Source organism: Onychostoma macrolepis, chromosome 05 (genome assembly GCF_012432095.1).
Source record: "Onychostoma macrolepis isolate SWU-2019 chromosome 05, ASM1243209v1, whole genome shotgun sequence".
Taxonomy (NCBI): Eukaryota; Metazoa; Chordata; class Actinopteri; order Cypriniformes; family Cyprinidae; genus Onychostoma; species Onychostoma macrolepis.
The window spans coordinates 23,686,818-23,710,476 of NC_081159.1; the positions used below are offsets into that span (position 1 = coordinate 23,686,818).

The 23,659-nt window shown below is 40.1% G+C and overlaps 1 protein-coding gene and 1 long non-coding RNA gene across 2 annotated transcripts in view; one reads left to right on the forward strand and one right to left on the reverse strand.

The window, feature by feature from the left end:
• The window catches only part of LOC131541459 (uncharacterized), a 67,875-nt gene that overhangs the window by 32,910 nt on the left and 11,306 nt on the right, over nt 1-23,659 (reverse strand). The gene's annotated exons all lie outside the window — the stretch shown is intronic.
• Nucleotides 16,839-20,650, forward strand: znf703 (zinc finger protein 703). The gene is given in 3 exon segments (XM_058777211.1): nt 16,839-17,569; nt 18,339-19,091; nt 19,094-20,650. Coding segments are annotated over 3 exon segments (1,779 nt in total). The 5' UTR covers nt 16,839-17,311; the 3' UTR covers nt 19,862-20,650.

The following is a 23,659-nucleotide window of genomic DNA, read 5'->3' on the forward strand; positions in this document are numbered from 1 at the left end:
CAGCTCTTGTTGGATGCAGGGTTGCCAAGTCCACGTTTTTTCCACAGTATTGGGCTTGTACTGCTTGTATTGAAACATTTTGCATTCTACCTATGATAAAACTTTCATGGACTTTTACATTAACTGTTCCCTCCTGGTGAAATGACCTGCCCGACTCAATCCAAGCAGCTGAGTCCTTAATATTTTCAAGAAACGGCTGAAAACACATCTCTTTCATCTTCATTTGACCCTCTAACATTTGCACTCTCTATTCTATTTCTATTCTAACTACTTGTTTTATTTATAAAGAGAAAAGAGCCTCTAACACTAGCATTCTCTATTCTTTTTCTGTTCTATTGGCTTGTTTTTATTTAAAAATTACCCTCTAACACTGGCATTCCCTATTCTTTTTCTATTCTATCTACTTGTTTTCGTTTTATTTATTATAAAAACAAAATAAGCAAACAAACAAACAAAAATGAACCTTGCTATGTATACTGTTAGGCGAAGTCCTGCCCACGAACCCCGCCCCCTACTGTTCTCTTTTTGGAAAACTAAAATATGGTCACCCTACCATATTTAATTTTTGAAAGGAATGAAAACAAGGCTGTGAGGGACAGAAGCACAGTGTGTTCAGTGTACACAACACACCAATTATCCGTTTGACAAAACATCCTTCCTAAAAAAAAAAAGAAAAAAAAAAAAGAAAACTTTCAGTAGACTCTGACAATTGAGTTGTGAAAATTACTTTATCTAGCAACTTCACAAGGTGTGTGCCATTGTTAACACTGGAAGTTACTAAGAATTTGAAATTAAACTTTTCACTCAAAAGTTATGCTGACTACGATATCTCACGATGAAAATGGTAATAAATGAGAAAATGCAAAATAGAAGCATTATAATTTGTAGACATTTGTGGACTTAAAATTCCAGTAATTTTCATTTATGACAATCGTGTGCACATAACTGAGATAATCTGATAATTAATACAGTGATGAGGTTAATTAATAAGTAGGAGATGACAAGGATAAATTAGTCAAGGTTTTTTACCTTTAATTAATTGAGCCGTCTGATATTACTGAAGCCTCTGTTTAGGCATTGCATCTGAATATATCTGAACAGATTGTACAGAAATATATAAATATATATTAATCATAAGTGAGGTAAAAAAAAATTTAAAATGCCACAACAATTTTACAACAGGTAGAAAAAAAAGTTTGCTCAAAGCTTTATGAAGCAACTCAGCAGTTCTGGGCATGAGAGGAGATTAAATTTTTCACAAGCCACTTGAATTTATGGAGGCTTATAAATATGTGCACATGTGCAATGTGTAGTGACTTATTGGCATTGGCAGGTCACATTAATATGTCACATTAAAGCAGCAAGGCTGTTGACAGGTGCTGTTTGACCTCCATCAGAGTCGACACACACACACACACACACACACAAACCTCAGCTTGACTCTTTTTCCATTTCTTCTACTCTCCCTTGCACTCCGAACCACATTCTCACAAGTGTACATTTCTGACACCCAAGCTCTAACATAAACATACACCTACATTTTAGATACAAACACAAATTGTTTAAACCATCTATGAAAAGATTAAAACCACAGGAGTTCACCAAAAAGGAAAAGGGCATTAAAAAAGGCCAAGCTCATAAGCAATTCAGCCTGAATTAACACAACAGAGAGGCAGGTCACACTTCAGCAGATACTTGTCAATACAGAAGTACACTCAAGTGGAACATTGGCCACTTGAATGCTCTTGTGTTAAGCCAGAGGGGGTTAAAGAAAAAGAAAGAATGAGAGACACAGAGAGAGGGGGAAAAAAGAAAGGAGAGAGACATCAAAGGCCATGTTCCAGTCAGAGACCCCACGCAGACAGCGGCAGGTCCTCATCAGACAGGCCCCCTCATGAGTTCCCCCACCAGCAGCGAGCTGCTCTGCTTATCAAAGTGCCACAGAGCTATAGAAGAGCACTGAAGCAACGCTCAGCACACACACACCTCAAATCCTTAAATAAGGCTGATTATCTCAGACCTCACCCATCAGCGGTTTTTCTGTACCATCCTTCACCCCCAGCTCCCAGAGACACACCCACACAAATGTCTCTCTCTCTCTCTGTTGGAGCTTTCACTCCTCTCTTTTTAATTGTAGTTTTGGTCTTTCGCCACTTATATTGACAGGGATGTACAAGAAATGTTGAAGAAGAGCTCCTCAAATGATTTTTAGGATCCAAATACCATTCCATTCATGACTTGGATTTTGAATAGAATTGGCCACACACCACAGGAAGTCAAATTGGAATGTGAATGGCAAGGACAGAAAGTGGAATTGACTGACTTGCAATTCAAAACAATTCAACAGGTAATAGCATCCTGGGAAATAGGAACTGTTCTTCCATACTAATCCATTGTGTTCCTGTTGTTCCTTAAAATCTTATGTTTCTGGTCACATCCAAACGGTCCAGAAAGACTTCAATAATATTTTTGAAAGAAGTCTTTAATGCACAACAAGGCTGCATTTATTTGAACAAAAATACTGTAGAAACAGATAAAACTGAAACATTATTGAAATCGTCCTTGCTTCTTTCAAAAAAGAAAATAATCATACTGACGTCAAACTTTTGAACGGTAGTGTAAACCGATTAAATCTCTGGTCTAGTTCCTGTACACAACTTTTATGAGGTCGTCTACAATAAAGCGCCAGTATCAGAATACCCAAACAAGAGATCCTCCTGTCACTGACCCTCCCAGCATCTATTTTGTAGTGTCATTAGCACTAGTGTAGTTTCCCCTCCTGTAATTGCAGGTCTAGTTATTTTCCTGCAGTCTCTCAGCCATCTGAAGAGTGCCGTTTTACAAGCTCTCCCCCCTTCTCGTGTCCTCTAGTGATCAAAGCCTCCCTTTCACAGATACATTTCCCCATCAGACAATACCTTCTCACAAGCTGCTGTCAGCTCATCTTCTTTTCTTTAATTTCATCTTTTAAAGTTTTTTTTTTATCTCTTTCTTTTTAATCCTCATTCCCCTGCCTCTCTCTCTCTTCTCCTCCTTTGTGTGTGCTGTCAAGCATGACAGGTTGTAGCTGGGAGGAACGAGTGCGTAGAGAAAGGTAGAAGCAAATTTACAACAGGACGCCACCTGGCCTTGCCTCAGTAGGGCTGTCAATCACAAACAACGCACACATATAGTTTCGCACACATATGCTAAGAAAATCTGGTGTACTGCTACAGCGGCTTTGGCGATCAACAAATAGACCTAAGCTGCGTATCTGATCTCTTTGCCGTTGCATAACGTGTATTGTGTTTTTCAGGATCACCATGGTGATAGTCAAAGGCGAAACCTGAGTGTCAGTGTTTGTGCTGTGAGCGGCGACAGTAAGCGCGGTAACTCAAAGTGACGAATGGCTGCCACGGCACATTGATGGGCTCGGGATGATAGACAGTCACTGACACAAGCGCTCAGGACATGGCTGCTGACATCATGCTGTCGCCCGTGGGGGACCGGCGGGCCCCCATGAAACTTGAGGACCTCTGTCGACCGCAATGGCAAAGACACATGCACACGAGACTCGATCCGGCAGCTCAAACAGATGAATTTTAGACTGGGGAGAAATGAGAGGAAAGAAAAAGGAGAGTGTATCATTTCAGTCCGTGGAGAAGAGGGAACGATAAATAAAAGGCTGAGAGAATAGAGGAGACTTGTGCCCTAAGGGTAAGGATTGGACAGGGGAACGTTAACTTTCTTTACTTCATCCTCCATGTCTTTTGTTCTCTCCTTCTCACAACTGAAGGCTGACACCTTGCAAAGAAAAAGAGAACGAGAGAAAAAGAGAGCGAGAGAGAATTGAATCTCTTTGCTGATATGTGGCATGTTAAGTGGGACAAATGTGATATTTATTCTTTCACTCTTGTAGCATCACATGTTACCCTGTAAGGCAAAGTAAAGAATGATTTGCCAAAAAAACTATAGTTTTCAGACGTCAACAACAAGTCTAGCCTAGTGGTTAGCACGTGGTGCTCATGTGAGAAATGCAGGTTTGATTCTATTATGCCATCTTCCATTTTCCATTCCACTAATTTTCAGCTCCCTTCTATGGAAGCTCATTTCTGCCACTAAATAAAAAATAAAAAAAGTTAATTCTGACTTTTTTTTCGCAATTGCGAGTTAACATCTCAGATTTGCATCATATTAACTCGCAATTCTCACTTTTCTTCTCAGAATTGTGAGATATAAACTCACAATTGTGAATTATAAAGTCAGAATTGTAAGATATAAAGTCAGAATTGCAGGATATAAATTCGCAATTTCGAGAAATAATTATTTTCTTCTAATTATATAAGTTTGTATCTTGCGATTCTAACTTTTTTTCTCAGAATTGTGAATTATAAAGTCCAGTTCTGAGGAGAAAAAAAGACTGATATGGTCTCAGAATTGCGAGTTTATATCACACAATTCTGACTTCATTTCTCACAATTCTGAGAAAAAAAAAGTCAGAATTGCAAGATATAAACTCACAATTGTGAGAAAATTGGGATTGGCAATTGTCAGAATTGTGAGATAAAAAATACCTTTTTTTTTATTATTATTCAGTGGTGGAAACAGGCTTCCATACCCTTCAGTCTGTAAAAACCTAAAATAAAAATTAAACAGTATATGTTTTTAGAGCTTTGTAAAGTACACTGGCTTATCATCTTGGTACATTACAAAAACCCAAAAAAACCCCAGCCTTTTCTGCCTAGTTCCAGTAAACATTCTTAAACAAGATAAATTTACATGAGAACAAAACAGCTTGTTTTCAGAGAATATAACTATTCTTGTTATTCAGTCAAATTGTTTATTCTTATAAATTGTTTTATGAATAAAAGAATAATAAACAACCTGACACATATTCTCTGAAAACATGTCATATCTTATACAAGTAACAAAAAACTTAAAGTAGCTCTAATCAAAAAGTCAAAATTACCTAACTGTAATAATGAACAGCTTCAAAAACACAACAGAGGTCAGGAAGAGACACTGAGAGTTGATATTTGTCATATTTTAAACAAGTCAGGTCTAAAATTAATTTATTTTTTACGGGGTTTTTTTTAGGCTTGGTGTTGTGGAAGTTGTAAATGTTTATGCAAAAACAATTTTTTTTAAATAATCAAATAAATCTAATTAAATTTGAAATATTTTACTCATTAAAAAAAGAAAATCAAGTAACTTGTTTCAACAATGTTTACATTTTTTAAGACAAAAATACTGATTAATAAAACGTTCTAATCATGGGAGAAGCTGTGCTGTCACTCAAAAGTGAAGCCCAAGGTGAACCACAGTTCCTGCAACTTTCAGTGCCTGCATGAGTTTCCCTTTTTCCAGATAATATTGATCGTCTGGAGTCCAGATGAGCTGAAGTAGGGTCACTTTTGGAGGTTGTGATTTATTTTCAAAGCCCTTTGACACATTTATTCCATTTTGTACCTCTCACTCTCCTGACCCCATTCGCATAGACTGGTGAAAAACTCACACTGACTCATGCCATAGCCCTCTGCCCCCTGAGTTCACACATTAATCTAACACATCAACGTCAGCTCTTCGTCACACGCGCGCGCGCACACAGCGGACACGTGATCCCACGAACAGCACATACCTCACCTCCCTGCAGTGCCAGCTCCTGCTCTTTAGAGAAACAGCTGTCCACTATAAACCCACACCTTCTCTTCAAAGGTCTGGAGTGCTGGGATTCACAGCTTTATAAATGTGTGTGCTGACTTTGATGAGCAAAGGCGTCCCATTTAGCAGCTTCCTTTAAAACTCCCATAGACGGCCGCCCACTGTGTCAGGATGAGGATATTAGCCTGTCAATGAGGTGTAAACTTTGTCACAATGCTACAGTTGGCTTCAAGAGAACATTAAAGGGGAGAATGGTGTTACTCAAGGTTGCTTCACACATAACATCCCACCTCTGTGAGGAAACGGATATGAAGCTGTTATGGCTCTGTAAAATTCTATACCACCTAGTAAGCTGCGGTCACTGTATTTGGCTTTGAGTCAGCGCTTACGAGAAGGTTTCTTTTATTGCACAAACACGGAGTGTCATTCATCTCCAGGTTTTTTTGTAAAACCCTCTATGCCATCAAAATATCATGAGCCCCATATGAATGGCATATTTCCAGTGAACGCATATAATTCGATCCACATTATGGAGAGCGTAGAGGTTCCAAGTTGCACAGCTTGGACAAGAAACACACGGTGAGGTTTTATTCACTAGAAAAGTTTCCACTGGCAGTTGCTGTGCATGGATATGATCTGTCCTTCCTCACAGACATTATCTTGTCTTCCACAGGCTCCTCCTATCATCCATTCTGATCTAAAGCATTCACTCAAAGACCGAGAGAACTTCTCCAGACAGACGTAACTTAAATCTCACTAAATCCACACATGCAGCAAATTACCCGTCCTGACAGCCGCAGTCAATCCAGGATATTTACTTTCTTACTTCTAAGCACAGAGTACACAATGACAAAGTGTCTGAGAGGATAAAAAAAAAAAGGAAACTCCAAAAAAATGCTCCTTCCATCAACCCTCCACCCCTCACTCACCCCAATCCCTCTCTTCTCTCTGTCACTCTTTTCTCTGTCAAATCAATGCCACCAAATCTGTTTTGCTGGCACATCACAGAGCGCACAGTATATAATCCCTGGCAGTTTAATGGCAAACCCCTTTTTTCATTTAGTCTTCCCACATGCGAGCCGTGTTTGTAGATAGAATCTGCCTGCAGACTGAGATCAACACATATCAGAACGCTGCCACACGCAAACACACTCATCGCAGAGACAAGAGATGTCAAAATAATGCCGCCATATAGGCCCTGTCACCGAAGTGAGATTATTTTAACATGCCACTCAAAAATTCTCATCATATTTTATATATAAAAACAAAACATCCTACCACAGAGGGTGAGCAATGTGTAGGACAAAAAAATATATTTTTTGTATTCAAATAAGATATTTGCTTTTTAGATGGCAGCCATATATCTAAGATGGATCAGAAAAGATTTATGATGGCATTACACCTAGATGGGACATCAACTGATCATAGTGACACAATGCTAAATGATCTAACAGACAGCATTCCTGTTGTAGCTCATACAACAGAATTCGATTAAAGGGACAGTTCACACAGAAATAAAAACCGTCATCATTTACTAATCCTCATGTCATTCCAAAACAGTTGCTGCTTGCTTTCTTCTGTTAAACACAAAAGAAGATATTTTTAAGATGCCTCTCCTTCTCTCTGTTTCTTTGTTGTTGTTGTTTTTCCACAATAAAAAAGACAATGGTGTCCAATGTTGTTTTGGACCCTACTGATTTTCACTGTATGAAAAAATTTGTTGTTATTGTTAACTAAAGCTAAAACTGAAACTATTAAAAGACATTCAGAAATAACAACTATTATCCAAAATTATACTTGCCTTGAAAAAATATTGCCTTGACAACTAACAGAAGATGTTTTATGTACTAAAATAAACTGAAATTAAAACAAAAACTTAAAATATAAAATGCAATTAAAAATAGTAATAAAGATTATAATAACATGTAAATAACACTACAAATTCACTGTGACAAACAAATTCTTAAAAATATAATCTTTTGTGCTCAGCAGAAGAAATAGAGTTTACAGACTTGGGTGTCAGTACATGACAGAATTTTCATTTTTGTGTGAACTATCCCTTTAAGCTTTCCTGTTTCCACCAAGTGAGCCCTAGCCTACAAAAAAAACCATGTATGATAGTGAAATCAATCATATTCCATCGTGATTTAAATCAGGTTAAAATATTTTTCCCTTAAATTGAAGAAGAATGGGGGTGTAGGTGTAGGTGAAAATATGGATAGAGACTTCAAAAAAAGAACGAAAAAAGCTAAAGTTAACAAAGAGAAAAGGATTAAGTGCATCCTCTGTGGAAAAAAGAAAAGAGGGAATTGGTGGAGGAGTGGAACAGAGGAAAGAAGGGGAGATAAGGAGGAGGATAGGCCGTCTTCGCTCTACCCTGTGGGAAGAGATTTGGGTGGAGAACCTCCCTCGTATCCACACACGGGGAAGGCGAATGTGCGTTTTTCCCCCGCCGCATGTGTGCAAGAGCATGTGTGCGTTTTACATCTACAGAGAAATGTGATTTATATTTTGGAACTTTGATCTCCTAAAAGGCTTTGAGATTTACACAACAATAATTCTTCTTGGCCAGCGCTGAGATAAATGATGTGCCTATGGCAGAAGTCCAGAGCAGATTTTAATAGACTATAGGGAGAGGGGCTGGAAACAGAAGACATTCACCCCGCATGTATCTGACAGGCTCGCACAGACTACGGAGCACACTGGAAAGAGTCAGAGGTTAAAACAGTGTATAAATATCATAGGTAATAAAAAGCAAGGGCAGGGAGACTGCTGAATAACATTACAGGCATCCTGTCTTTCTCATCACTGCTTTAATACGAGCCAGTTAAGACCCTCATGTTTAACAAATGGTAATGGACTCAAATGATAGCTTTAGCTCTGTTTGTGGAAGGAAGAGGGGTCATATATTGTAAACCTCAAGTTTTTTAAGCATACGAAGGTCAAACGCCTTTTACAAGTTCTAAAATAAAGACAGGAAGGGAAGCTACTGAGGTGAACGGAACAAAATGGCTACCAGCATCTGGTTAAAACATTTCAACCGGCATTCCTGACGGTAGAGCACAGCGCTAGCAACACCAAGATCATGGGTTTGATTCCTAGGGAATGCATACATTTGATAAAATGCATATCTTAAACACATTGTTTGAATTTTTTAAATTCCGATTCTGATTCTGCTTTTTGATTCAAAGTCAAATGTTTAGAAATAAAACATGTTTATTCTGTGTCTCTTTTCGCAAAACATTTAATTGCTGCTGAAACAAAAAAACTGGACTCGATTAAGAGCTGTTTGTGTGCAAAATAGAGCTGCACCATTCTGGATAAATCAAGACTTTTTTTTTTTTTTTTTTTTTTTAAATGGATGTTGTGGTTCTCTCATAATTTTGAAGAAAAAACATTAGACAACTAAACAAAATCTCATTGAATTAATGGAATGATTCAACGACTCACTCAATATTTACTTGTTTCATTACTAGATAATAAAAACAAAAACAAAACTAGTTACAAAAACTATTTATTTTCACTTGAAAAGACTCACCCATTTCATAGTTCTCCACCATTTTTTTCATGACCTCCTTTTGCCCTTGTGAGAAGTGTTACTGGTTGCACACTTTATTATTGCTCTTTACTATATAAATTAATAAAAAAGTTCCAAAAAGAACCAGAATTTGCCCACTATCATGCCATTTAAAGATGTATGACTTTTTTCTTTGGAACACAAAACAATACTGCATATCAGTGATATCAATAAAAATAAATAAATAAAATACAGAAAGTCATACAGGTTTGGAATGACATGAGGGTGAGTAAATGATACCAGAATATCCATTTTTGAGTGAACTATCTCTTTAAGGTCCTAAAAATGAGTACAAAGGCATGTAGGGTAAAGTCACAAGCATTTAATTTAGACACATACTCTCTAAGTCTCCAAGTCTTCAGACAGGCGAGTGCGAAGACAGACAGAAAAAGAGAGAGAAAAGGCGGGGGAGACATAAACGAAGACAGAGAGAGCACGAACGCCAGTCTTTTGTCGTTTCATGTGTAATTTGTGCTCTCCTTCACCTTTCGCTGAGGGACTGTTTCTGTCAGGAGAGGAATGCTCTCCAGCAGCTCCGAGAATGGATGACTGACAGGCAGCTCTGGGTTTGGTTTCAATAACACCGAGCACAAACACTGTAAATTTACAGCTACGGATGACTCTCTGAAAAGATCACCCAAATCTCAGCAGTCATAACTCATTCTCTCTCTCTTTCCCCACCTCTCACTCTCTCGGTGTAGCAGCTGGTTGTACTCAGTATTGGGCCTGACACGGCACTTTGAAATAGCAATCAATGCCTTTATACTGCAGGGAGGACTCGTAAAAGTGTCATGGCCGGAATATACGGCACCGTATTTCATCGCTTTTCTCTATTTTTAAACGCTGAGTTATGGTGGTGGAAATGTGTACCTATTAAAGGTGATATGATGTATTCTCTGCCTTGTTCTGAGGCTCATTCATCAAGTGGGGACCGAAAAGAAAACTGCACCCACTTCTTCACCCTCTTCCCTCCCCTCTTCCTCTCCTCCAGCTCCCCGGTTCTAGCGGCCTGTCGAGGGTAATTTATAGCACGCAGGCAGTGTAACCTTCTGGCAGGCTTTGTGGAAGAAGCTTGTGCGCTCTCTCTCTTGGCAACTAATAACCTTTTATAAGGCTCAAACTTGGCCAGGTCATTGGGCACGGGAGACAAATCCAGACAGGACCAGAAAAGTAAAATGCGAATGAACCTGAGTTTGCTCTCCACAGAGAAACAAAATCAAACGAATCATGGAAAACCAGAGGAATCGTGTCTAAACGAAATGGCAAAAGAATTCAGTGAGGCAGTGACAATTTTAGCACAACATCATCTGATGCCGATTTGGCTCTTTACTATGTGCAATTTAGTGTCGCACAAAAAGACAGTGAAAGAGGAAGGGGAAAGAGTTTTAGCGATACTGCAAGAGTAAGCTATTGTTAGCTTACCCTTAACATAGCATCTGAAATGAGTATGCACAAATGACTTTATCATCTTATACAGTGAGGAAGTTCACTTCTTCCTCTGCTATATTTCTCATCATTTATTAGAGCATTTTATTTAGGAACCGGATAGAAAATGCCAGAGCAATTTTTAGAACAAAAGTAAACTAATTCTCTTTTATTTTTAAATTAAAAACCATTATACAGTTGCAATGTTAAAACTATAATATATAATTATGACTACATAATCATAATATCCTGTTTCTCAAGTGAGCTCGCATTTGAGTTAGACCAAATGTTTTGAGATCCATTTCCTTATTCAGTTTGTCTTATGCGTTCCTCGGTTGTGACCTCGTCTTGACAGGCGAACAGTGCGAGATTAATGAGGTGGGTGGAGCAGTATAATAAACGTTTGTTTGAAGTGACAAGGCTGATAGGTGTTGATTTACTTACACGCTGATAGGCTTTTAATTGAGCGCCTCCATCTCTCATCACATCAAAGTCACTGTGACCGACAGGGCACTCCTCCATACCGCGGGCCGTGATGACTGACAGCTGACACTCTGCCAGAGTTTTTCCACACACCTTTAAATCTCACTCCATAAATTCATTCTAATCCTGTATTATTAAATATAATACAGCAATACAAACAAGAATACAGATTATGGTACGACGGGTCTAAAAGACAGAAACAGTGCTCTATCTGGTGCCAAAGCGTAATAATAGAATATATATATATATATATATATATATATATATATATATATATATATATATATATATATATATATATATATATATATATATATATATATATATATATATATATATATATATATATATATATATATATATATATATATATATTTTTTTTAATAATATTAACATTTATAATGCTTTCAAAATTGTTATAAAGCGAAAGAAATGACCAAAAATCATATAGTAATATATTTTAATTAAATAGCGATGAAAAAAAATGTGTTATGGTGAATGATGTGATCTCCTGTATTTTATTCTAACAGCTATTAGTAAATTGTGGGGGGAAAAAAGAATGCCTTCTGTAATGAAGAAAATGCACCATCATGTACTTGTCAGTATATGAATATATGATGTAATCTTATTTTCAGAATTGATGGAGGACTCCAGGGAGGTGATGAAGGAAAACATCTGTGTTTTTACTGCACTTTTTACAAGCCGCCAAGAACCGGGCTGTTGAGTTGTTATTGTTCAGGCAGCAAGTTTACATCTTTTCATTATGTGCGACACAATGACATAACCTGCTTAGAGATCAACTGGCAAGTGCTTGAGCCTTGCCAGTCAACTGTGATCTGATTGACAAGACTAACACAGGCTAGGTCAGTATCATCTTTTACTTTGACGTCTGTTTTGTGTGACAAAGTTAATTATTTCTTTGCGCGCCAGCGAGTATGACTCAGAAATGAAATGTGGGAATGAGCGTGGAACTTGTGAACTCTAAAAAGTGAATCAGACTCGCCTGAGGAACAGAGAGATTTCATTTGCCCCATGCATTACTAAAATGGAACGTGTCATGAGCCTCATGAATGGAGTGACTGTTGCTCCATGCTAGCGTTTTCTGGGCCAGCAACAGATAAAAAACACCTTTTGATGTCTGCTTAGATTTCACACAACAATATAGAGCAATCTGATTTGTGGCTCTGCTGTGTGTAGCCGGGTAGTTCTCCCACCCCTCCTGATAACTTCACCATGTGGAGGACAATGGGACCTTTTGTTTGAGCAAGAAGGGTGCATTTAAGTTCATTGTGTGTGTGTGTGTGTGTGTGTGTTTTGGTGCACATGACATGTTTGAAAGCTAAATAAAGATCTGTCATTAACTGTAGGGCATGTACATAATCACTCAGAGATAATCAGTGAGACAGGAAGATGAGTAGATCTGCCAGGCCCTTGATCACAGAGGCGACAAGAGAGATGAGCCATTAAGCCTGTGAGAGCGCTCAACATCACCGATATCATGAAAAAAATGGAAATAAGCTTTTACTGGGTATATAACTATTACTCTAGTCAAGTTCATCCATCTTATTGTACGATATTCCATTCCGTCACATGTGCATGTGGTTTCACACAAATATTTATCCTGTCATCACACCATCACTCACATCTTTGGATCAGAGAGACTCAAGATGTTCAAGTCTGATTATACCAAAACACAGAGATGAGTCATTAAATCAACCTGAGAAGCTCCCATTCTCCGAGGATTCTGGGAAGAGCCTTTTGTGCCAGTTGTTCCCCCTGCGTGTATGTTGTGTGCACTATTCACGCCGAACTAAATAAATCTTCATTCTCGGCTCTTTATTTGGCTCCTTTCGTGATACGTTCCTCGTTTGATAAGCTCTCTCGATCATCTCTTTCACATGCACAAACATTACTCTTAGAAATACTCCACCAAGTTTCACAGTGGAACAGTGCACTTTTAAATATCTGATCCTAAAAATCTCACAATCACTCCGAAGGATTGTGAGGTTTGTGAAAGCAAAGAGAGAAAGAGAGTGCTACGTTTTACAGTTCTCCAGGGTTGGTCTCACATGTCAGCTACACTCCATAAAGCTGTCCTGTCCCTCTTTTTTCACAGGATTATTATTTCTGGAGAACAGAGCAGGCATGAGCAGCAGACTCCCTGCCTCTGGGCTCCCTTTTCAGACCACTCACCTCATAAATCAGTCACAGGTAATTAAATGCAAGTGATTTGCATCCTTTTTGTTTGTTTGGTTTTGCCGTCTCTCAGTCTGCACCAAAGAGTGACAAACTGTTCTGTGCCAGTCAAGTATAAAAATATAACACCAGTTTTTTTAGCAGACAAAACAAGGTATTTTAGTTTTAATTAAATGATTGTTTTTATTTTTGTACTTTAATCTTTTCTTTTTCCTATGTTCTCCATGTTACATATCCTTTGCTGTTTCGCATTAACATGAATGATGGCCTGCTATAAAATTGCAGTAGGTTTTCTGCACTTCAGTAATCTGTTCTGACCTCTCACAAGAAACAGTGAGGGATGTGAGTGGGCTACGGTCAAGCAGGATGTCTAGCCTCTGCTTTTACCCCTTTGTTTAGTCAAAGTTATGGTAAAGCCCCGTGCTTTGATACAGTCATGCATAGGCGAACGCCTTCGGGCTTAACAGGGATTGGTCAGACAGGCCTCTTAAAGGGGAGGCCTGCCCCTTAAAATCCACAACAGGAAATGACCATCCGTCATTTATACGTCAAAACAGCTGTTAGCAGCCCACTTCAAGGCCAGACTTGAAAGGAGCTGTTCCCCGTTGTTCCAGCCCGCCCTCAGTTCTTTCTCTCACTCTCTTTCTCTTTTTTTATTTTATTTTCCCTTCCTCCTCCTCTAGGGTGCCTTTAAACTCCCTCCATTCCACCCACACCTTTGCCCCCTGCCAAACTCACTTATCCTGAAAATGTTTTTGTAAGGCAATCCATCTTAATTCTAAACCATTGGAATTCTAAGATTTGAGGTTTTAGGGTTTTTCCGCATTTTCAAGAAGGCAGCGATCCTTCATTTTCTTTGCAGTCCTAAGAATACAACAATGGTTACACCCTGTGATTCTGGGTTTCTGACTAGAAACATCATTTCTAGACAAACGGAAACATTCCAGACATCTCGACCAAACTTTACAGAGTGGCAACAGGGATGGATCGACTGTAAAAGAAGGGGAAAAAAACGTCTACCCGCATTAATACTCTCGTTGACAGGTTAGACCACACCTGTCATAACCTGAAGTATCTGTTTGTGTGGGGCAAAGACAACTGATCTGTTCAAAGGAAGCGATCGCATCATATCACTTAACCCTGAGTGCATCTGAATTTGAATGTTTCTGTAGTTTTTCAGATTTGCACAGGCATTACAGACTCCTGTATAGGTGGCAAGTGATGGATGACACTAATAATGACAAAGCAAACAGCAGGGCTGTTGACAGAAGGAGAGGTGACTTCATACAACCATCGCTGCTATCTCTCAACACACATGCGCACACACACACACACACACGTGCAGAACGTTAAATGGCTTTAGACGCCGCGGGTAAAGAGATCCTTGTTTAACAATGGCAGATGCGCCTGTACGTTGACTCGACAATGTGTAGTTCCTGAATAAATAAGACAACGTGGGTTTAAAACCTAACAAACACTATATTTTGAGATGGATCTTTGTGTTGTGAGACAGAGTGACAGTTTAATTAATTTAACAGCTTAGATTTGCAAGACAGAAATAACTGTTATGTATGATTGAGAGCGGTTTAATACTTTGCCACTCCAGTCACCTTTGATTGTCTGTAGGTACTTGTGAAAGTGTGGGAGGCTGTTTGTGTGTGTGCTGTATGTGGGATCTAAAATGACAGGTTGCTGACAAACTTAAAACTATTTCTGCCTCTGAAATGCAGTGTCCCGAGGCTTTCATTCCTCCCTGCACACCATTATTAAATGAATATTCACCTCTGCCACCCAGATACGCGAGACAAAGCCCTGCAAACACATGTTTGCCTGTGGCTCCTCCTCTCCCTAGGTCAACAGTTCATGCATTCTGTCTTTTTGTCATTTTTATTACACTAAGGCAGGCAACATCACCTTTCAAGAAGCTTCCCAGGTGCTCTTTGTTTTTAACCCCGAGAACAGCTCCAAAGATCAGGCCTTTCTCATCTCTCTGACTCACCTGACAGGTACTGCCATTCAGAGAAACATAAATATTCTCTCCCGTCCATATGTTTACAGCACTGTGCAAATGGGGGCAACTTTTATGCTGTCAGTTTGAAAAATGGCTCATCCTAAGGACAATGCATTATCAATACATGACAGCTAAATCAAATTAAATAAATTCACACACAGACATATGCAAGCTATCATATCATATTTGATTGCATACAGAAGTCACAAACAATTTTGTCTATACATGCAAGATTGCTTCACAAACACGCTTGCCAAAATAATGTAATACAACTCGGTCCAATGTCTGAGGTTCAATAATACTGGGTATAAGCACTTACGAACAATCAAAGCCATTAAATATACTGAACTTCAAAGTTACTTAGACACGAATTAGCACAGTCTCCCTGTAATAGCCTCTGTCAGGCTTCATTTTTCAATGATTAAGCCAATTCATTGCATAATTAAGTTAGCTAAATTACTTCAATGGCAAAGTAACATGGGATAATGTAATAAAGTTATTAACATTCCAGAACTGGAGGCGCACACACAGGCATGTGCTGTTATTATGTATGAATGTATTGCTCAATACCATTTGACTTGTTTGACCTAAAAAAGAAACTGCTACCACATTCTCAGCTTTTCCTTTTAACACAATGCTCTATTATTACAGTTAAATACGGTAAAACTAGCATTGGCAGCATTAAATTATAATTTTGTGTATAAGTGTGAAATACTCTTTATTTTATACTCTTTTATTTATTTTATATTATTAATATAACGTTTGGACCTCATGCAAAGACAAATTATAGTAGTATGAATGTCATTTTGAACGACATGTATAAATACATCTGAATTAGTTTACTTATTAATAACTAGTAGCGATGTTTGAAAAACTGTCAACTAGTGATGAATCTATAATATCTTTGTTCACAAGGTGTTTCAATATTTATTCTTTAAAACTAACTAGAATGCATTACTCATATTTAAAATGACTAATCCAATAGTGACTATTCCAATACTTACTAATGTAAATTCAAGCTTAGTAGCAGTTTACATATTTACTCAAAAATATTTATAAATGAGCCAACATCACCACAGATCCAAAGAATTCAGTGGCAAAAATGGCCACTTTTACATTAACACAGAACAGAATAAGAAAGATAGCCTACTTGAAGTGACTAGTAGCAAGGAATTAATTACTAGTGTAAAGTCTACTCTAATTAAAGTTACTATTGTAATAAATAGTAGCCTAAATACAAAATAAGCTACTCTTAATTCAAGTCATACTAAATTACTGGTGATTAAAAATTAACTATAAAAATATCCACTATTAACAAAACTAGATAAGTAATAAAATAAATGGTAAAACGGCATGTCAGAGTCTTTGCATGTTTTGACACACAACGAGCAAGCACTTGGCCAGCGGGTCAGGAGCGAGGAGGACAGTCTCCGCCTCTGTTGTGCCTACCCACTTATTATTAATGCAGATGCAGGCGATTGGACGGCGGCGGAGCGCTTTGAAGTTCTCCCTCAGATCTTCACGACCAGAGTGTATATGCGTACGGAGGCTGTGGAGCACACACCGGAGCGCGCACGGACCAAAGGAATGCCATTATTTGACACCATATTTCCCAGTAGTTCTGTTGCGTAGTTTCTTTCTTTTTATTTTACGACAAGTATACAAGACTTCTCTTATTTTTCTTACAAGTCGTCGTTTGCGCGTAAAGGACTCGCGATCGCTTTGGGGTTCAAGGCAACACTGATTCGGCGACGGAACGATGTGGAGACGGAGTGTACGTTCTTCATAGAGACTATAACAGCTCTCTTTCTCTGGACTACACACAGAGCTGATGTTTCAACGGGATATTTAACTGCCAGTAGAAGAGGATATAATGTCGTTTGGCTCTTTTTTGAAAACACTGGATATCTCTAAATGAAAACTGAAGGACACCCGCCCCGTCGCTGCCCTCGACAGGTCTCTGATCCGCCCCGATCCAGATGAGCGAACTGCCTCTTGGATTTGCAGTCAGTTCACGGAACCAGCAGACCCTTAAAAGTCGTTTTATTAACAACGATAGTTCGCCCACCTGTTTAAGACCCCAAACCGACTCGATCGCCTCACTGCCGTACCGTGATCCCGCCCGTCAGGAAAAAAGGCTGCCTATACGGATTCTCAAAATGTTGACCGCTCACACAAGTCACATACTTCACCCAGAGTATCTCCAGCCGCTCAGCTCCGCGCCAGTGAGCATCGAGGTACGAGTTACCCTTTCTATTGCATCTGTTTCTCACTTCATTCTAATAAAACAAATAACAATATTTTCACTCAGAAAAGCTACTCGGTTGTTCGAGTTTTTGCGTTTCTACTGAGTGAAAGGGTGTTAATAGATGTTTCGTGCGCGTTTGTTACGTTTTATATCGTTTCTCAGTATTAGAGTTTATCTCGGGCTCCTCGAATTAATTCTTTAATTCGGAATTCGTCAAGATTGCGATTCAGCGCCGATTTGAATGGATAGCCCGGATCTGGATGAGGCCGTGCTCCACTATCTGGCAGCATTTTAAGGTTTCACATTTCCTGATCGCTACTGACGTGTTTTTCTGGTACTTAAATTTTTAAAGCCTCTGTTTATCTACCAGCTTATCTTACATTTAAATAAAGCAATAGATGTTCATAAAGTAGCCTACACTGTGCAGTGTACGACTGTTTATTAAATAAAACACTGCACAGCGTACTTTGTGTGTTTAGGTGCCGCAAAAACGATTTCAAAGCAATTTATTCCACCTAATATATTTAAAATGTGACTATACCACGAAAACATCTCAATTCGCATTTTAGGATGATGTCACACAGTTTCAAACCTAATCTAAATATTAACAGAATGGTCCTAATATTTTGTGAAGAAATATGAGCAATGTTGAAATTGTTCAGCACATTCCCTAGAATAGGTTTTGAATTGGTCATTTCTGTCAGTCCATGAGAAGAAAACTATAGAGTTAACCGAAAATGTCTTTTTTGTCCCCATAGCTGGATGCTAAAAAGAGTCCCCTAGCATTGCTGGCCCAGACCTGCTCACAGATTGGTAAACCAGATCCTCCTCCCTCCTCCAAACTGGGATCCCTCTCCTCCAGCAGCCATGGAGACAAGGACAGCCGCTCCAACAGCTCCAGCCTGAAGCCTGCGGAGCATCAGAACCTAGATGACAAGTCCAGCTTTAAGCCTTACTCTAAAACTGGATCAGAATGCCGGAAGGATGGCACTGGGATCAACAGCTCAGCAGATAAAGCGGGGTTCAGAGTGCCAAATAGCGGTTCTGCAGCTGTGACGTGCCCCTCTTTACCTCCTCATGCTCCCTCTCCACGGGCCAGCTCTCCTTCTCAGCAGACATCAGGACAGTCGCACACGCACCGGCAGTCTCAGTCTCCCGTATCGCAGAAACCAACGCATCTACAAACCTCCCACATGGACTCCAAAGCTGCGGGTTCAGACCCAGGGAATGACAGCAGCAGCGGTGGCGATCGCAATGGGAAAAAAGATTCAGACCACAGTAAATCTGGAAGCCTGGACATTGCACAAATCGCCAACTCCAGTCACGCACGTGCTAGTGCGAACTCCAGCAATGCCAGCTCCTCCAGCAGTCCTCAACCTGACAGTAAGTCTGACACCCAACCCCCTCAGCCCAGCCTGGGAGCAGGCCACATCGCCCCAGTGTCTCCCTTCAAACCGGGCCACTCGGTGTTTCCCCTCCCATCCTCCACCATGGGCTACCACGGCTCCATTGTCGGGCCTATACTGGCTATCCTTCTCAGTTTGTGCCTGGGCTGGATCACGCTAAATCTAGTTTAGTTGGTGCTGGGATGGGTGTTCCAGGAAAGCATCCCAGCTCCAGTCCTCTCACAGGGGCCTCGCCTCCCTCTTTCATGCAAGGGTTGTGCAGGGACCCATACTGCCTCACCTACCCCAATGCACCCCATCTCGGGGGCAGCAACTGCTCTTCCTGCGTTCATGATCCATCATCTGCCCTAAAGACTGGCTTCCCTCTTATGTATCCCACCCATCACCTCCACTCCCTCCACCCCAGTTCTCTGTCCTCTAGCGCCACCTCTTCTCTGTCCCATCCTCTGTATACTTACGGTTTCATGCTGCCCAATGAAACGCACCCTCATGCCTGTAACTGGGTCTCAGTGGGTGGCCCGTGTGACAAACGCTTCTCCACCTCAGAGGAACTCTTGGCCCATTTGCGTACGCACACAGCTCTGCCAGGTGTGGATGGGAAGCTGCTCTCCGGCTACCCTTCATCTGTCTCCTCTGCCGCTTCCTGCCACCTCCACCTGCCTCCTCCCAGCAGCCCAGGAGCCCTTCCCAGTTCCCTCTCCCTGCGTGGATCACCAGGGCTAGGTTTGGCACGGTATCACCCCTACGGAAAGGCACACTTGCCAGGAGCTCCATCCCTTCCTATGCACTCTCTCCCAGCCACAGCACCCTACTATTCTCCCTATGCTCTATACAGCCAGAGACTGGGCTCAGCTTCAGCTCTTGGGTACCAGTGATTAAAAGACTTTGGACAGTGTAAAGATATTGGCATGAGCTCGCTGGAAAGCACAGGAACATGCAGGATTCCCCTAAAAAGAATGAAGCAAAAAACATGGAATAGTTATATTCGCAATGAGGAATAAAATCTCATCTGCTTTGGATGACTGTTGCTTAAATAATGGTCATTCCAAATTTCAATTAGGATATTAGGGAACCCATATGAACTTTAAGGTGAAGAGCGAATGAGAATGCCGGAACCCAATTTATTTTATCTGATCCATTTTTTTTTCAATTTACCAAAAGTGTGTATTTATTTTTCACTTGAGCGCTTGACTTTTTGTTTTCTATGGGACATTTACCGCCAATATTCATTCATTATCATTTTCACACAGGAGCAGTATTTTCACAGTATGAACATGGTTGCTTCTTTCATACACTTTGTAATAATGCAATGTTTGCAACAACAGACTACGACATTGTCTCTCAGACATAAAATCTTTCTTTTAATGTCACTTTCTTTCATGCGTTAGATCTGTGCAACTCATTTTCTTTACTGGAGAACAGATGAGCATGACTCGGTCAATAGCTACCTTGTTCCTTATGATTTGGCGTTAATTTTGTACTTGTACAGATCAAAGAATAAAACGGAAAGATGTGATATATTTTCTATTGTAGCTGACTCTGCAAGCTGGGGATGGAAGTGGAGAGGGGAAAAGAATTCAAATAAGAGTACTATGTTGTGATGGCAGCGCTATCCATTTAACAAAGTCTTATTTTGTGTAATAAATGATACTTGATTACATTGATAGATGTCCCTCGCTTCTCTTGCATATACATTTCTTACACTCTTAATAACAAGCATGCTTTCCCATATGCAATTTTGAGCAAAAGTTAGATAGTTAACAGTCACATTTTGAAGAAGTGTACACACTGATCTCAAAACTTATAATATATATATATATATATATATATATATATATATATATATATATATATATATATATATATATATATATATCTGCTACATATATATTATACCTATAATAAATGCATATTTAAACATTTACAGATTTTTTTGTTTGGGTTGGTATTTAAAAAAGAATTGCACTTTCACTTGAGCAACTAATCTTTGACTTTAGCTTTCTACACTACTGACAGTTTTGTTCCCTATTAGTTCAAGCTATTAACACAAAATAAGGTCCTCTGTCTGTTTACTGTTCTGCTCGTAATGTGAAAGTGCAGTGTTAGTCACTGCTGCTTGTTTGTGCCTCTGCAGCATTGTGTAAAGAGCTGCCTCAGCACAAGGGAGTATTGGGTCTTAAATACAGCTCAATGATAGCCTGGTAATAACCCATGGGAGCCATGCACTCACTCCCAGTGCACTCTGATGGATTGCCTTGCTACACAAAGGGCAAAAGATGACAATGGGAGGCTGTTAATAGAGAAATATTTATCAAATGCTTGACATGACCCCCAGGAGTGCAGTCCCCATTGTTTGACCCGAGTGTGTTGTGTCCTGTGGTTTAGAAAGTCTTGCTTAATGCTGTGCTACAAAGAGGGTCAAGATTCAATATTGTTGATGTGATTGCGTGACTATGTCAGGCTTAATGTCTCAAACAGAAGTGGCCAGTGTGTAAACTCTTCTTCAGAACCATTTTCCTCAAACAGGATGAGTAGAAATGCTCTTAAGCGCTAAGCTGAACCACACACACACATGTACGCACAGATTCTCAGTTCATTAGCACTTCAGACAGGAGAGGACGCAGCACAGGTGTCACTTGACAGGGCCATTAAATGAATATATCACTCCACCGCCTCTGTTAACTCAGGCTATCCAGCAAGGACACAGCATACGGTTCCTCTTATGGCAAACCAGGAGGTCAAGACTAAAGGAGGAAGAGCTGAGATGAGAATAAACATGTGTGCTTTATGGTTCTGAGTTCGCATTACCCAAAACTGCAGTGGAGAGTATCTAAACTGTAGTATTGCATTTTGTTGACATAAAGAGAAGTACAGATGTAAAAGTAAGGTTAAGTGCCAAGAGTCTATTTTAGAAATGGTCTTGAATAACTTCCTGTGAGACTCAGAGAGGAAGTTATTTAATGGAGTTACGGACTATTTGGGCACAACCCAAGAGAATTAAAACTTCATAAAATGGATTACGTCTCCCCTAGTGGTGAAGCAATGCAACTTCAATAAATAATATGAAATCGCTGAAGTTAGTCAACAATTTGTTTTGTAAAAATGAGAAAATGCATAACATACCATGTTCCAAGCATGTAAACAGTACTTTGATGAAGAATGGGAAAAAAGAGACAAAATATTAGTTAAAGCAAGTACAGGAAGGTTAAATGGAGAGGAGGAATTTTCACATTTTATCCAAAGGTGAAGGATTAATCCTGCCATCACCCCGTTCCCACTCGTTCATCACATTCCTGCTCTATCCTTCTCTCCGTCTTTCTCCTCATCAATCTCTCCCTGCCATTTATCTTTCTCTCCCTCGTCTCCCGGGCTCCAGCTGAGTCAATATGCAGTCACTCTGTTTCTGTCGCCTGCTTGTGGAGGGGAGGGGAGTTGGATGGATGTGTGGGTGGGGGTGTGGAGTTAATTTAGTCCCTGACCAGTGTCTTCTCAGCAGGGCTACACCTGTTTGATTGATCTCTTTCTCCCTTTCTCTGCTGTCCCACTGGGCTTAGAATGGAGGTGGGGGGGTGCGACCCCCCCATTCCCAATGTGTCCAGTCAACTACTAAAGAGAGAAAGACTGTGAGTGAGAGAGAGAGAGAGCTGCAGCCCATCACAGCAGTGTCCCGGGCAGGCAGCCCGGCAGCCCCAGTGATTAATGACGACAGGGTGTGGAGCTGCTCCTCAATTAGCCGCCAAGTCCACAGCAACTCATGAGGCTGACAGCCCCAACCTGAAAAAGAATGAGAGAGAGGGAGAGCGTTAGCTCACCCCTCCCTCCCCAACTCTTTTACTTGGGCTGTCTCTCTCTGTTTAGATCTTGTCTCTTGTCTCTCTTCACCTACACCCTCTTTTTCCCCTGGCTTCTCTCCTGTTACTTTCTTGTTGTCTCTTTGATTATGTTAGCCTAATGTAGACTCTCTCTCTCTCCCTTTGCAAACTTCCATATACATTACACTCTGTTAATTACTGCATGAGTACTCTGATGACTGTTTGTCACGGTGATACAGACCAGACCACTCTCTTTCTCACACACACTCCTCAAGCTCATAAAGCAATCAATCACACGACTGCTGCTGCTTCATGACTAAAAAAATCCATTGAGGACTTTCCACGGGACTCTTAATCACATCAACCGCATCACAAAATACCGCTCCATACGCCAGCAACAACAACAAAAAATTGTGGCGGTGAGCACCTCTACCCAGTGATCTCTTAGCCATCCCATTTGTCTAGCGAAACTCTGTGCATGTGTGACGACAGCCTGACAGCGCAGGCAAACGAGTGTGTTGCAATTATGGCTAACCACTAATAATGCATTCCACCGCTACAGCTGGATTCCATTTGCAAACGCGCTGGGGGAGCGCGGCACCGATGTCACGAACGTTGTGTGCATGAAAAATCGTGTCTTGGCACCGGAACGGAGGGGTTAAGATTGATCCCGAGTCATGCCCGGAGTGACAGGACCTTTTCCTGCTCAGTGTAGGAAAATGTTTCAGTTACGTCATGCTTCCTCTATAATATGATAGAGAGTGTATTCAACTGAGGGTTTTTTGTGCTTTTAGTCTTATGTTTATTAGCATTGAGACCATATATGCAAGAAAAAAAAAAAAGTAGTAATTTTTTGAAAGA